The following is a 13,929-nucleotide window of genomic DNA, read 5'->3' as shown; positions in this document are numbered from 1 at the left end:
TTGACCTTTTTTCTCCATATTTCAGATGTTTTTGCATTTAGCATAAATGTCCTGACATAGGTATCAAGTCTGTCGACTAAACCAACTGTCATCTAAGTGAAGAATTTTTTTTGTTTTCCCATTTTTTATTTGAAATAACCAAAAAAGCATGATTTTTTTATACCTTTTTTATACCCGCAGCCCCCCCCCCCCCCCCCCCCCCCCGTTCGTCAAACATTTCCAGCAGGAGCGCGTGCAGCTGCACCCAGGGTCGCTAATTCGCTACATGGCGGCGCAATTTTTATTTTTATTTTTTCATCAAGCACTGAGCCGCGGCCCGCGACCGCTGCCCCCCTGGAAGAAGATCCAGCCAGGTTTGCGCATGCGTTTTGTGCTCCGTGCTCACCTCAGCCTGCACCCTTCACCCCGCGCCCCCTCCCTTCTCCTTCTTCACCCCGCGCCCCCTCCCTTCTCCTTCTCACACACATTTGCGTCTACTTCTCAAAGACAGCAGGGAGCGCAGCTGCGGGGCGGGGGCGCCGCCAGGTTTCAGGCTGTTACAAACTCTGTGATATAAGTAAACCAATAGTGGTGCATAAAGTATTTTACAAGAGCTGAGCCGCTGGCGCCGCCCCTTCGTCATTTTTCCGCCCCGGGCGATCGCCCGTATGGCCCGTGCCTAAAACCGCTACTGGGTCTATCCAGCGTTTTTAACCTTTTAAAAGTAGCACATAAAGGGAAAACATATCATCACCTGTTAATGGAGCCAAGAGGGGGCCCAAGCCGGGGTCTCATGGTGCCGTTCCAAGCCCCGATAAATACAGGGGCTTGTGTCAGGAAGGGCATCATCCAACGTCAAATCTTTGCCAAACTAAATATGTAAATCAAATCTAATACATCCATAAGAGACCCAAGTTAACAACGACCGCCATCGGGGCCGTTCACTGACAGGTTGCTGATGGAAACTGTTGGTAGAAGACAGAGAAGAGGAACGTCTGAGTGTTGGACTGAGAGAAGAGACTTTGAATGACAGGAAAGGCAGAGAGTTAGTGGACATGATGCAGAGGAGGAAGGTAGACGTACTGGAGAGCAGCTAGAAAGGTAGCAAGGCCAGAGGTTTAGGAGCAGGGTTCAGTTTGTTCCATCATGGTGGAGATGGAGGAGGAGTGATCTTAAGGAGGAGTTTGTTAGGAGTGTTGTGGAGGTAAAAAGAGTCAGAGTGATGAGTCTGAAGATAGAAATGGAAGGTGTGATGGTTGATGTTGTTAGTGGGTACGCCCCACAGGGAGGATGTGAGCTGGAGGAGACATTCTGGTTGGACCTCGATGAAGTGATGAAGACCATCCCTAGAAGAGAGAGAGTTGTGATTGGTGCAGATTTAAACAGATATGTTGGTGCAGGAAACAGAGGTGATGAGGAGGTGACAGTCGGATTCCCCTGGTCTGCACCAGTTCTAAGTCAGCTGCTAGGGACCGGCCGGTATTTTCTCATCTACTTCTACCCTTCCTCTCTCCTCTATTCTTGATCATTATTCATCATTTAGTTTTCCATGTCTCTGTCTGGTGCAGTGATTCATGTATTGTCCCTCTTTTCCTCTCCCCTCCTGGGGAGTGGGAGTGCCTCCAGACTCCAGTTGGTTCATCCGTGCTCCAGTTCCTGACCGTTTACCTCGTCTCTGCTCCTGCTCCTACACGTGGCTGTGGTTCCTGTCTCCGGCTCGACTCGCGCCTTTGACTGTCCCCACAACCACGGCTGGATGAAGCTCGTCTGCTGGACTTTATATATGTAGTTGTAGATTTAGATAAGTTAATTCTTCTCTAAGATTTCTGGTAAATCGCCTGTCCGTCCTGGGGGAGGATCCCTCCTTCATGTGGGCACCCCTGAGGTTTCTTCGTTTTTTCCGGAATCCGTTTTTTTGGGAGTTTTTCCTTATAGAGAATGGGGGTCTAAGGGCAGGGATGCCAGTATAGCATAGTCAGTTTGTTAGTTCATTTTAGTATTTTCCTACTCTATGTACTCTATGTATTCATGTATTCATGATCCTTTTGAGTTCATGTTTCACTTTTTCAATTACCGATACGAAGCCCATCGAGACAACTGCTGTTGTGAATTTGGGCTAGACAAATAAAATTGAATTGAATATCCAGGAGAGGAAGGTAGAAGGACAGATGGCGGTTGATTCAGTAACAAAGATGGAAATGTCTCTAGTGAATATGTTCTTTGAGAAGAGGCAGGAACATAGAGTGAAGGTAGAAGCACAGATAGACCACATATTGTGTCGACGGTGTAACCCGAAGGAGACCAGAGACTGCAAAGTAGTGATAGTCAGAGTGTTCCAGACAGCATAGGATGCTGGTGTGGAGGATGACTCTGGTGCTGAAGAAGATGACAACAAGTGTGCAACCAGTGAAAGAAAAATCCCAAAGGCAAAGAAGAAGACATTATTACAAGAGCCGATAGAGTTCCTAATGTAGAACCGTTAGCAACACACTGTGGTCGTTCAGAGGAAATCCTTTTATGGCCGCAGCAGTGATGGTTCAAATCCAGGTTACAGTGAACATTTTATGGGGTGGAAATGGTATAATGTAGAAATATTTCTGCCTCGAGAATAAATATTATTGTTTATTTTCCTCTTAACCGACAGCTTCAGGATTTTTGGTGCACTTACGTTTCATAGCAAACTCTCCACTAAGTGAACTTTAGACACAGAAAAGATTTTATCGTTTAAAAAACAGTCCTTAGTCTTTAACGTAAAACCATCTTGCAGTAACAAACCGTGGCCATTAGATGTCGCCTTTGACCGAAGAGGACTCAATAAGGACTGCAATGAGACACCGAGAAGTTTGTTTTTAATTCATAGCCGATTATTTTCGTTTTTATAATATTCATGTCACTATAAAATTGCAATGAAGGCATGAAACAACTGACCAAACAGGTCCGGGAAACTAGTTAGAGGCCAGGCTTGATTCTGTAATGTTTGCATTTAAAATAAGCATCAAATGCCTTAACATCATATATTCTATTGATATTCTATTTCTGAATTCTATTGTGATGCATTCCACTCATGCTGCCCGTGGAAGCCGTGTCTCTGAAGGTTTAATGTTGTGTACTCCTCCATCCATCCGCGCCTGCGGCTAAGCTTTTCCTCCCTCTCAGCAGGAGCGCGCGCGCGTGGCTCGCGGAAGCAGCCATGTTGGAATGCTGGATGTGGAGGGGGGAAGCAGGAACAGGAGAGCCGCGGGACACAGCAGGAGCGGACCGACACCGACGGTTCGGATCAGCCAGCGGTTCCACTCCAGCCTTGGATTATAGTCCGCCTCGTTCCCGCCGCTTCGGCTGCTGAATCACCAAAAACATCAGCGGAAAGACCTGGAAAAGTAAGGCTTTATGGTTTAGTTGCGAGTTTGTGTGTGTGTGTGTTTGTGTGGTATTTTCTAGTCCATGACCGACTTATTACGTTTATTCTAAATGCTTTATGTAGTTTTTCTCAAACTTTTCGCCGCCTTAAACTCAAAGAATTGTGGGTAAATGAGGGGGCTCGGACGGTTGTCCTCGGACGGACTTGGAACAGTCCTTAAGGTGACCCACCCGAGTCCCGACCCACCGGCCACCGTCCCGTCGCGACAGTCACGTGGATTTAAGGTGGAAAGGATGATTCTAGGGTTAAACTCGGAACCGGTTGGAGTCGCGTTTGTTTTCAAATCCTCTTTTCTGTCTGAGTGACTTTCAGTCTGTTTTCATGGTTTACGGACTGTTTTTCATGTTGGATTCTACAGAAATTCGCATGAAGTCTCGCGGGAGTTTAAAGAAACTCACATCAATAAATCCCACACTTTCTACTGGTTGATCAGTTTTCCTCTTCCAGATTTTAATGTTAATCTCTGTAGAAATATTAGAGATTATAATATGAACCTCAGCAAACAAAAACCCATCAAATGTAACACAATAGAAAAGACACGATGAATCTGTTGTCCATCAAAAACACAATTGTAAGAAAACCTTCACGCATGTTACTGTCATGTGTTCCTTCAGCGCAGATGCTGAAGGTTCTCATGCAACCCCAGGTTCTTCTGATGGGGGCGGTGGTTCTACCGAGGGGACGGGGGGTTCTTCTGGGGGGGCTGGGGGTTCTTCTTATTGGGGCGGTGGTTCTACCGAGGGGACGGGGGGGGGTTCTTCTGGGGGGACGGGGGTTCTTCTGGGGGGGCTGGGGGTTCTTCTTATTGGGGCGGTGGTTCTACCGAGGGGACGGGGGGTTCTTCTGGGGGGGCTGGGGGTTCTTCTTATTGGGGCGGTGGTTCTACCGAGGGGACGGGGGGTTCTTCTGGGGGGGGGCAGGGGGTTCTTCTGCACGGCTTCACTGCTTTCTAAGTTTCCATCAAGGTATTCTGGATGTTGTGACCAAGCGGATCTGCTGGTGAATCTGCTGCAGTCGGTCTGCCTCATGGCTCTTGACCTGATCAGGTGTGTCTGTGCAGATGCAGCATTTTGTGGTTTCACTGGTTTACGTAACTCAGAGGAAGATGGAAGGATGAACAGGAAGTGATAACAGATCAGTGGAATCCATAAATGAGCTTCATGATGTGCATCAGCTCATCTTTGCTAGCATCATTCTTCCTGTGGAAGGTCTGTGTGCGTGTGTGTGTGTGCGTGTGTGCGTGTGTGCGTGGGTGTGCGTGTGTGTGTGTGTAAATTGCAGTGCAGGAGGCTGTATTTATAGAAACACTTGACGACACTCAGATCCTGCAGACGTCCTCTACACTGCAGACCACTTCCTGTCCGGTTCTGTCGTCTCTACGTTTGTGAGGAAGCTCTAAGCTGCTGTCGTCCTCATGTCTTCTGGAGGGTCTTCATCCAGACTGAAGACCAGAATGAGGAGAGAAGGCTGTTGCTCACAAAGGCAGCCGTCTCTGCATGGTGACTCATGTTAAGTAGCAGATCCTGAATGTTGTGTCATCACCGCCACTGAGGTCATTTAAAGGCAAAGCTCCACTTTAGGCTTTTAGCCGTTTCTGTCATGGTTGATGGTTTCTGGGTTCAGGACAGATGTTTCCCGCCTCCTGCAGAAGTCTTCTTCTGATGTTTGCTCATTTACCTCAGGAAGAAAAATCCTGAAGGAATGGTCTCTGTGCGGTTCCGGTTCTGACTCTATGTGCACCAGATCAGCTTTTGGACACTTTCAAGTCTTGGAACAGACTTTTTTCTTTAGGACCTGTGATTGGGACTTTATTTTTGAAGTATTGTGCTCTGTGTTCCCATGTGATCCGTATGTCATCCCAGAATCATCCTGCAGCTTTGAAGCTGTTTGGACGTCCATTCTGTCTGCCTCTGGACTGCATAGAGGAAGTTGACCCCCACCCCTCCATGCAGACTCATTTTCACAGCACTTATTGTACATCCTAAAGCATGCTGCGTCCCTCAGGAGCCTGAAGGGAAACGCCCTCTTCCTCTGGAGGAAGGCGAAGTTCTCCACAGCGCTGCGATTGCTCACAGACCAGAGCTGCAGGAAGCTCAGTTAGTATCAAATAACGGAGGTTCAAGTCTGTCAGAAGAGCGTTACAGCGACGACTGCCAGTTTTTACCAAACTGCAACACATTTTCTAAACATTGCTGGAGACGATGCACCAATGGGATTGGTTAGACATCACACTTGCAGCATTGGTTGTGTTTTCATTTTGTTCTGGCTTTAGGTTTACGCTAAAGCAGATCTGAAGTACTTTCTCCTGACAGATTTCCCTCCACTCATGTTTGACAGCTGTCCGTCATCTCTGAAGGACTTGGTTTCATGACCTCCTATAGCAGAGAAACGGATCCTTTCAGCCCTTCACGTTGGGCAGCTGACCCCAGATCAGTCTTGGTGTGATGCTTTGGGAGCTTCTGTGTGTGAGCCATGGATCCGTGCACAGAGCCGCGTGCACAAAGGATGGGGGGGGCTTGGTTGATGACTTGTTCCTGGTACCCGAACTCAAAGACGAGCTCAGGTCATGTCCGCTGTGGTGAAACGCGGCCACTAAAACCTGTTTATCCTTTCTCTGTCTGTAAAGAGCTTCCTGTACTATAAGCTGGGGGTGTTAACCCTCTTCCTGTACTGGGGGGTGGGGGTGTTGGTGTGTTTTTCCTCTTATTTTTCTGTGGAGTCTGAAAGACGGAGAAGTCCTCCTCTAAAGCGGTGGTTCTGGGTTTCGTCTGCAGCATGAGGACGCATGGAGGCTCGGCTTTGGTGTTGATCGGCTTCTCGTGTCTCGTGCAGCATTTAGGTTTAACGTAAGGTTAAAAACATAAAAAGCTGGAAGATAACTTTAAAGATCAGCGTTGTCAGGATTCACCACCAGTCCATAGTTATGTTATATATGTTTCTATTATGTTTATACATTTGTGTTTCTCTCACTGCAAAAACAGTTAAATATCATCCCTGTTGTTGTAGATTTCTATTCCAAAACAAACGTTTTTAGTTCTTAAAATAGTTTTCCAATAAATAACAATTCAAGTTAAATAAAAGTGAGATCTCAGTAGCAAATATTTTTATGCCTATGGTTTGCAGTAAAAACGATCCATGGATTTAGGAAAAGCGTGCTGGCTGTGAGACATAACGACCAGCTTCTTTACTGCTCAGGTTCTGTTAGAACCGGGCTTACCTGGTGTCCAGGTCTGTCAGGTGAGTGGGAAAGATGGCAGAACAGAGGACTTTGTTCAGTCTCAGGTGAATATATACATTTGTTTGTTGCTGCTCAGTTATAAAAAGATGGAACCCATTGAGAGACTACGACGGAGTATTAGAGCCACCAAAAAAAAAAGTTAAATTACGAGATTTTATCTCATAAATTTAGGAGATAAAAACTCGTAAATTTACGACTTTTTATCTCATAAATTTACGACTTAAAATCTCGTAAATTTACGAGAAAAAAGTCGTAGATTAAGGAAAAAACACCGAAGTTTCTCGTTTATCGGAACCTAGCTTGAAGATGAAGTATGTGGAGCCTTTTGTGAAGCTTCATTTCCGGATTATTATAGGTTTAAAACAAAGAGATTCTGAACCTTTTGGCGACTTAAAATCAGATTATTTTTTATTTAAGCGGAGTTTAATATGTAAAATAAGGAGCTCAGAGACACGTTTGGGTGTAGACAATCGCTGCAGCCTTTATTCTCCTTTTCATTCACATTTTCTGAAGTTCATTTGTCTGATTACGTCATGAACCTGTCATCCCAACACCAATGCGGAAGTAAACAGTGTTACAAATGCCCCCTCCTGCAGATGAAATGTCCCGTTTCAGCATAAAACAATAAAGAGGAATGAAAATAGTGTTTTATATTAGCTTTGGAACGTTGAAAATGCCAAAAAAAGTGCTCCTCCTTTTGTGTGACGGAAGCGTCACACAAACGTAGAGATCTGGTCTTTGGTGGAGGAAGAAAGGATTCAAGCGAACAGCTGCAGGGACACCGACGACGGCTTCATCGGGCTGCAGAGATCCTGCAAACCAACCATCAATAAATAAAACTTTAATGAATCGTAAATCAAACAAATGACCTTCCAGACATTTGGAACGTTATCAATAAACATTCAGCTCACCTGTTCAACAAAGTTTAGTCGGTCTTCTCTGCGGCTGCACGGCGTTCACCTGTTGCTCTGCATGCTCACTTCCACTGTAATCTCCTAAAATTACAAGTTTTTTTCTCCTAAATTTACGAGTTTTTATCTCCTAAATTTACGAGATAAAATCTCGTAATTTTAATTTTTTTTTTTTTGGTCGCTCTAATTTTTTTTTTTTGGTGGCCCTAATACTCCGTCGTAAGAGACTGATATTTCTCCAGGAAACGTCCTCTTAGTCTGTAACTACAGCCTGAAACCACGATGGTCCTGATTGAATCTTAAAAACGTCTCTTACAACGTTTACATAAAAGTGCTGTGATCAGCCGCAGAAAGACAGAACTTGAGGAAATTACACCAGAGGGAAATTGATAAATAGGACATTATTAATTCACGATTTAAAAAATGTTTTAATATTTAGAAACAGGATTACATGAAAGTCAAAATTTCTTGGAAAATATAAAGACATTTGTGTGTTTGTTCTCACAAAGCCACTATTCCACTAGAGGGCGCTGTTATAACAGCACCTCATTAACCCCCATCAGGGATTCACACAGGAAGAATCCATCCACACAACATAGACCAGGGCTGGGAATCACTGGGTACTTCACGATAACGATGCTATCACCATGTGGCGATATTTATCGTCTCTAACTACTCACCCTATATCAAACTTTAAGAAAGAAGAACTTGAAAAACTGCTTTTTTTATATTTCCCCAAATATTTATTTTTTTAAACACAATAATAATGAACAACTTGTGTCCTCTTAAAGGCCCGTACACACCGGGACGAATATTCGCCAGGCGTTATTCGCCAGCGTTTTTCGCCACGTTTTTTGTGTTCACACCCAGGCGATTTTCGCTGACGATGAGCCGAGTGAACATGCAATTTCCTTCCCTGACATTAGATGGCGCTTAATGTAAACAGAAATACTCCTGTACACAAGGTGGCGCTGCGCAACTTTAGGCTTCTTAAAGTCGCTTTTCCCTCAGAAGAAGAGAGCAAGTATTTACGCGCTTGTCAGAATCATACAAAGAAAACATGAATATTTCAAGCACCAGTAGCTCCAACTGGTACTTGGTTCAGGGATATTTTAGAATGTCCGTCATTATTTCTTCGCGGCAGTGTTGACGCTACTTGGCGTCTATCTTCTTCGCTGGTATGTGTGCTCAGCAAGGCAGTTTTGTGTTTGAGCGCCCCCAAGTTGTGTTTTACTGTAACTTCAGAAGCTCCAGACACGTGAGCAAAAGCGCCATTCTCATTGGTCGAATAGATTTCGACGCGACGCGTCGGAAAAAAAAAAAACGAACCCGAGGCGTTTTTTTTTTTTTGACGCTTTGACGCGTGGTGTTTTTTCGCGTCGGTGTGCACACTCACATTGGTGCCCTTTGTTTAGTCACGAGGCGTTAAACGTCGGCGAAAATCGCCGGCGAAATTCGTCCCGGTGTGAACGGGCCTTTAGTGTAATGAATGACAGACTTTTGTGTAACATTTCTGGAATCAGTAATACTCTGTCTTTGACAAACAATGACAATGTTCATTTGGAAATGTCTGTAAAATTTGGTTTAAATAATAGTGAACATGAACAGCAATGTTATTATTTAGTACTAAATTTCTGTGAACAGGATCAACAATGAATGTCAAATAGGTGTGAGGCACATTGGTACTAACTTTTGAAAAACAAACCCATAGCCATCGCATTATTCAGACAAATAGCTGTGAATCAGATATTCATTCTGGGAACAAATTCTAGTGTCTGTTTTTTTAAATAAATGACACCATTTAGTGTAAATGTGGTGGAAACAAAAATAAAATTCTCCCAGAAAATAAAAATCAGGTAGCTAGAAACTTTCCTTTAAGTTATTTAAGACATAAACTGCTTTCCAAATAAATGACCAGGGATAAAATCCATGAACTGAAAGAGCATCTAAAGGTAAACATGTTTGTGAACAACACGTTTGGGTAAAGCCGCATGTGATGCATGTTTATATGTTCATGTGTTTCTGGAGAACCACAGGCTTTTAGCGTCAAGACGCCGCTCATCTACCTTTTGAAGAGGGGGGGGTCTGAGGGCAGGGATGCCCCTCTTTCTGCTGTTGCCATGTCAACCATAGCTCTGGTCTGGGCGTTCAGTGCAGGAATCATTGTTTCAGTATTTCAGAGAGGGAATGTCAACGCGTGGCTCAGATGCGTTCAGTTAAAACCCAAATCCCTCGTTCTCCACCGCGCTGCAGGGACGGAGCCACTAAGTTGTACATTTAAACAGCAACCCCGTTTGTTGTTGCCTCTGCTCTCTAGAAGACAGCGGTAGCTTCACCTGGACAAAGGTATCCACGCCGGGCCGTGTCCGCTTCAGCCCAACAACCACGGCTTTCTCACAAACCTCCCGTTGATGCAGCTTCAATGCTGCCGGCGCGTCTATTAAGTTGCTGCTCTCGCTATTTTCCTTGTTTTTCTCATCTGCCATCTTTGTTTGAATGTGTGTTCTTCTTCGTCTGCCCGCAACAGCCAATCTCACAACGAGCGCCCCCTATCGACCCTCCGAAGAATTGTCTCACCAAAGGATGATTAATATAACGTAAATAAAAAGTCAATACTTGATGAAGACGCATCGAGAATCAATCATAGGACTAAGTATCGCGATTTATCACCATATCAATATTTTGGCACATCCCTAGCTTAGACCAGCCCTAATAAGAGTGTGTGTCTGTTTGCGAGTGTGTGTGTGAGACTGTTTGTGAGACTGTTTGTGTGTGTGACTGTGTGTGTGTGTGTGACTGTTTGTGTGTGTATGTGTGACTGTTTGTGTGTGTGACTGTGTGTGAGACTGTTTGTGTGTGTGGATGTGTGTGTGTGTGTGTGACTGTTTGTGTGTGTGACTTTGTGTGTGTGTGACTGTGTGTGAGACTGTTTGTGTGTGTGACTGTGTGTGTGTGTGTGACTTTGTGTGTGTGTGACTGTGTGTGAGACTGTTTGTGTGTGTGAATGTGTGTGTGTCATCTTGGTTTACCTGCTAATCTAGTGGCCCAGTAATCTGCTTTTCTGTTGGGTTGGGGGTTACAATCTCATCTTGTCCGTCTACCTGTTTGCTCTCATCTGTTTGTTAAAGATGCATCTTTTTTCCTGGACTCTTTTATTTTGAAAGCCTGCCTCCTGTATAACAGAATAAAAGCCCTGATGTATTCAATTCAATTCATTTTTATTTCTATAGTCCAAAATCCCAGCAACAGTCGTCTCGAGGGGCTTCGTACCGGTTATTGTAAAGTAAACATAAAATCAACAGGATCATGAAAACATAGAATTCAATGGGAGAATTCTAAACTGAACTAACTAAACAGACATCCCTGCCCTTAGACCAGGGGTCTCAAACTCGCGGCCCGCGGGCTATTTGCGCCGCAAGATGATATTTTGCGTCCCCCGCCTTATTATGAAAGTTTAATGTTAGTGCGTCCCGCCAGTCTGTATGAATGACACTTTTTCAGTGTTGTGCGTGGAGCTGACCAACCAACCAATCACAGTGGGGTAAATGACTCTTGGGGGCGGGGCATTGACCGGGCTTGAAAGCAGCTAAACATTTAAGGCAGGACAACTGACAGCCCCCTCCCTCCCCGGACCACATTAAAGGCCCGTACACACCGGGACGAATATTCGCCAGGCGTTATTCGCCAGCGTTTTTCGCCACGTTTTTTGTGTTCACACCCAGGCGATTTTCGCTGACGATGAGTGGAGTGAACATGCAATTTCATTCCCTGACATTAGATGGCGCTTAGTGTAAACAGAAATACTCCTGTACACAAGGTGGCGCTGCGCAACTTTACGCTTCTTAAAGTCGCTTTTCACTCAGAAGAAGAGAGCAAGTATTTACGCCCTTGTCAGAATAATACAAAGAAAACATGAATATTTCAAGCACCAGTAGCTCCAACTGGTGCTTGGTTCGGGGATATTTTAGAATGTCCGTCATTATTGCTTCGCGGCAGTGTAGACGCTACTTGGCGTCTATCTTCTTCGCTGGTATGTGTGCTCAGCAAGGCAGTTTTGTGTTTGAGCGCCCCCAAGTTGTGTTTTACTGTAACTTCAGAAGCTCCAGACACGTGAGCAAAAGCGCCATTCTCATTGGTCGAGTAGATTTCGACGCGACGTGTCGAAAAAAAAAAAACGAACCCGAGGCGTTTTTTTTTTTTGACGCTTTAACGCGTGGCGTTTTTTCGCGTCGGTGTGCACACTCTCGTTGGTGCCCTTTGTTTAGTCACGAGGCGTTAAACGTCGGCGAAAATCGCCGGCAAAATTCGTCCCGGTGTGAACAGGCCTTAAGGAGTTCCTTACTTTCCTTTTTAGAACATGTTTATTCGCTCGTAATTTTGTGAAGTTTGTGTGTGATTTTAAAATTCTAAAGTTTGTGTGTGATTTTAAAATTCTAAAGTTTGCGTGTGAATTTGGAATTGTGAAGTTTGCGTGTAATTTTAAAATTATGAAGTTTGTGTGTGATTTTAAAATTGTGAAGTTTGCGTGTGAATTTATAATTGTGAAGTTTGCGTGTAATTTTAAAATTATGAAGTTTGTGTGTGATTTTAAAATTCTAAAGTTTGTGTGTGATTTTAAAATTCTAAAGTTTGTGTGTGATTTTAAAATTGTGAAGTTTGCGTGTGATTTTAAAATTATGAAGTTTGTGTGTGATTTTAAAATTGTGAAGTTTGCGTGTAATTTTAAAATTATGAAGTTTGTGTGTGATTTTAAAATTCTAAAGTTTGTGTGTGATCTTAAAATTGTGAAGTTTGTGTGTGATTTTAAAATTATGAAGTTTGTGTGTGATCTTAAAATTGTGAAGTTTGTGCGTGATCTTAAAATTGTGAAGTTTGCGTGTGATTTTAAAATTGTGAACTTTGAGTGTGATTTTAAAATTGTGAAGTTTGTGCGTGATCTTAAAATTGTGAAGTTTGCGTGTGATTTTAAAATTGTGAAGTTTGAGTGTGATTTTAAAATTGTGAAGTTTGCGTGTGATTTTAAAATTATGAAGTCTGTGTGTGATCTTAAAATTGTGAAGTTTGTGTGTGATTTTAAAATTCTAAAGTTTTGTGTGTGATTTTAAAATTATGAAGTTTGTGTGTGATTTTAAAATTATGAAGTTTGTGCGTGATCTTAAAATTGTGAAGTTTGCGTGTGATTTTAAAATTGTGAAGTTTGAGTGTGATTTTAAAATTGTGAAGTTTGCGTGTGATTTTAAAATTATGAAGTCTGTGTGTGATCTTAAAATTGTGAAGTTTGTGTGTGATTTTAAAATTCTAAAGTTTGTGTGTGATTTTAAAATTGTGAAGTTTGCGTGTGATTTTAAAATTATGAAGTCTGTGTGTGATCTTAAAATTGTGAAGTTTGTGTGTGATTTTAAAATTCTAAAGTTTGTGTGTGATTTTAAAATTGTGAAGTTTGTGCGTGATCTTAAAATTGTGAAGTTTGCGTGTGATTTTAAAATTGTGAAGTTTGAGTGTGATTTTAAAATTGTGAAGTTTGCGTGTGATTTTAAAATTATGAAGTCTGTGTGTGATCTTAAAATTGTGAAGTTTGTGTGTGATTTTAAAATTCTAAAGTTTGTGTGTGATTTTAAAATTATGAAGTTTGTGTGTGATTTTAAAATTGTGAAGTTTGTGTGTGATCTTAAAATTGTAAAGTTTGTGTGTTAATGGACTGTGAAGGAGAATCTGAGATGAATGAGTATTTTCATGTAAAGTAGAATCATAGATCATCCTTAGCTTTTCTATATAAAATAATACTTACTGTATTTATCCCACAATTGTAAATTGTTCTTCTTTGACCTCTCCCCTGGGGGAGCGGGGAGCTGCAGACGAGCCGCGCTCGGGAGACGACAGCAGGCCGGGGGGAGCGGGGATCGACCCGCCAACCCTTTGGTTCCTCTTTTCTTTTGTCTGGTTCTCCGTCAGGTCTCCTTCTCCTCACTTGTTTCTCCTCCATCTCCCTCCCTGTTTATCTCCCTCTTTCTCCTGGGGACACGCCTCCTCCTCCTCCCCCTCTCCATCTTTTCTTTATGCGGTTTCCCTCCCCCCGTTCATCCGTCCCTCCCCAGTCGTCCTCCTCATGCTCCGTGATTGTTGAAGTTACGCGCCGTTCTTTCTGTTCGTCCAGCAGATCAGGCCTGTGTCCATGGAAGGACTGTACCATGGTGAGCCTCTCATCCTCATGTCAGTGTAGAACAGCTAAAGCTCTGCTGTGTGTGTGTGTGTGTGTGTGTGTGTGTGTGCTTCGTATTCATTGTGTGTCTGGTTTGTTTCACTGTGTTGTGTGAAAGTCGCTCAGAACAGAAAGAGTCAACTTTAAGCAGATTTGTCTGTTTTTGATTTCTAAAAGCATTAAC

General features: G+C 43.3%; 1 protein-coding gene across 3 annotated transcripts in view; it reads left to right on the top strand.

The window, feature by feature from the left end:
• The first annotated feature begins 3,138 nt into the window (after positions 1-3,138).
• The window catches only part of LOC101162652 (focal adhesion kinase 1), a 45,195-nt gene continuing 34,404 nt past the window's right edge, over positions 3,139-13,929 (top strand). For 2 of the 3 annotated variants that reach the window (XM_023959841.1, XM_023959840.1), the window contains exon 1: positions 3,139-3,356. Coding sequence is in view for 1 of the 3 variants with exons in the window: in XM_023959833.1 (XP_023815601.1) it covers positions 13,719-13,737 (19 nt within the window). In the remaining 2 variants the exon portion in view is untranslated. Of the gene's footprint in view, positions 3,357-13,630; positions 13,738-13,929 lie in introns of those variants that run through there. The other variant, XM_023959833.1, reaches the window with a different exon arrangement.

Source organism: Oryzias latipes, chromosome 11 (assembly GCF_002234675.1).
Source record: "Oryzias latipes chromosome 11, ASM223467v1".
Lineage (NCBI taxonomy): Eukaryota > Metazoa > Chordata > Actinopteri > Beloniformes > Adrianichthyidae > Oryzias > Oryzias latipes.
Note: the sequence above shows the minus strand (reverse complement) of the source record. Positions and strands in the feature narration are given on the sequence as shown.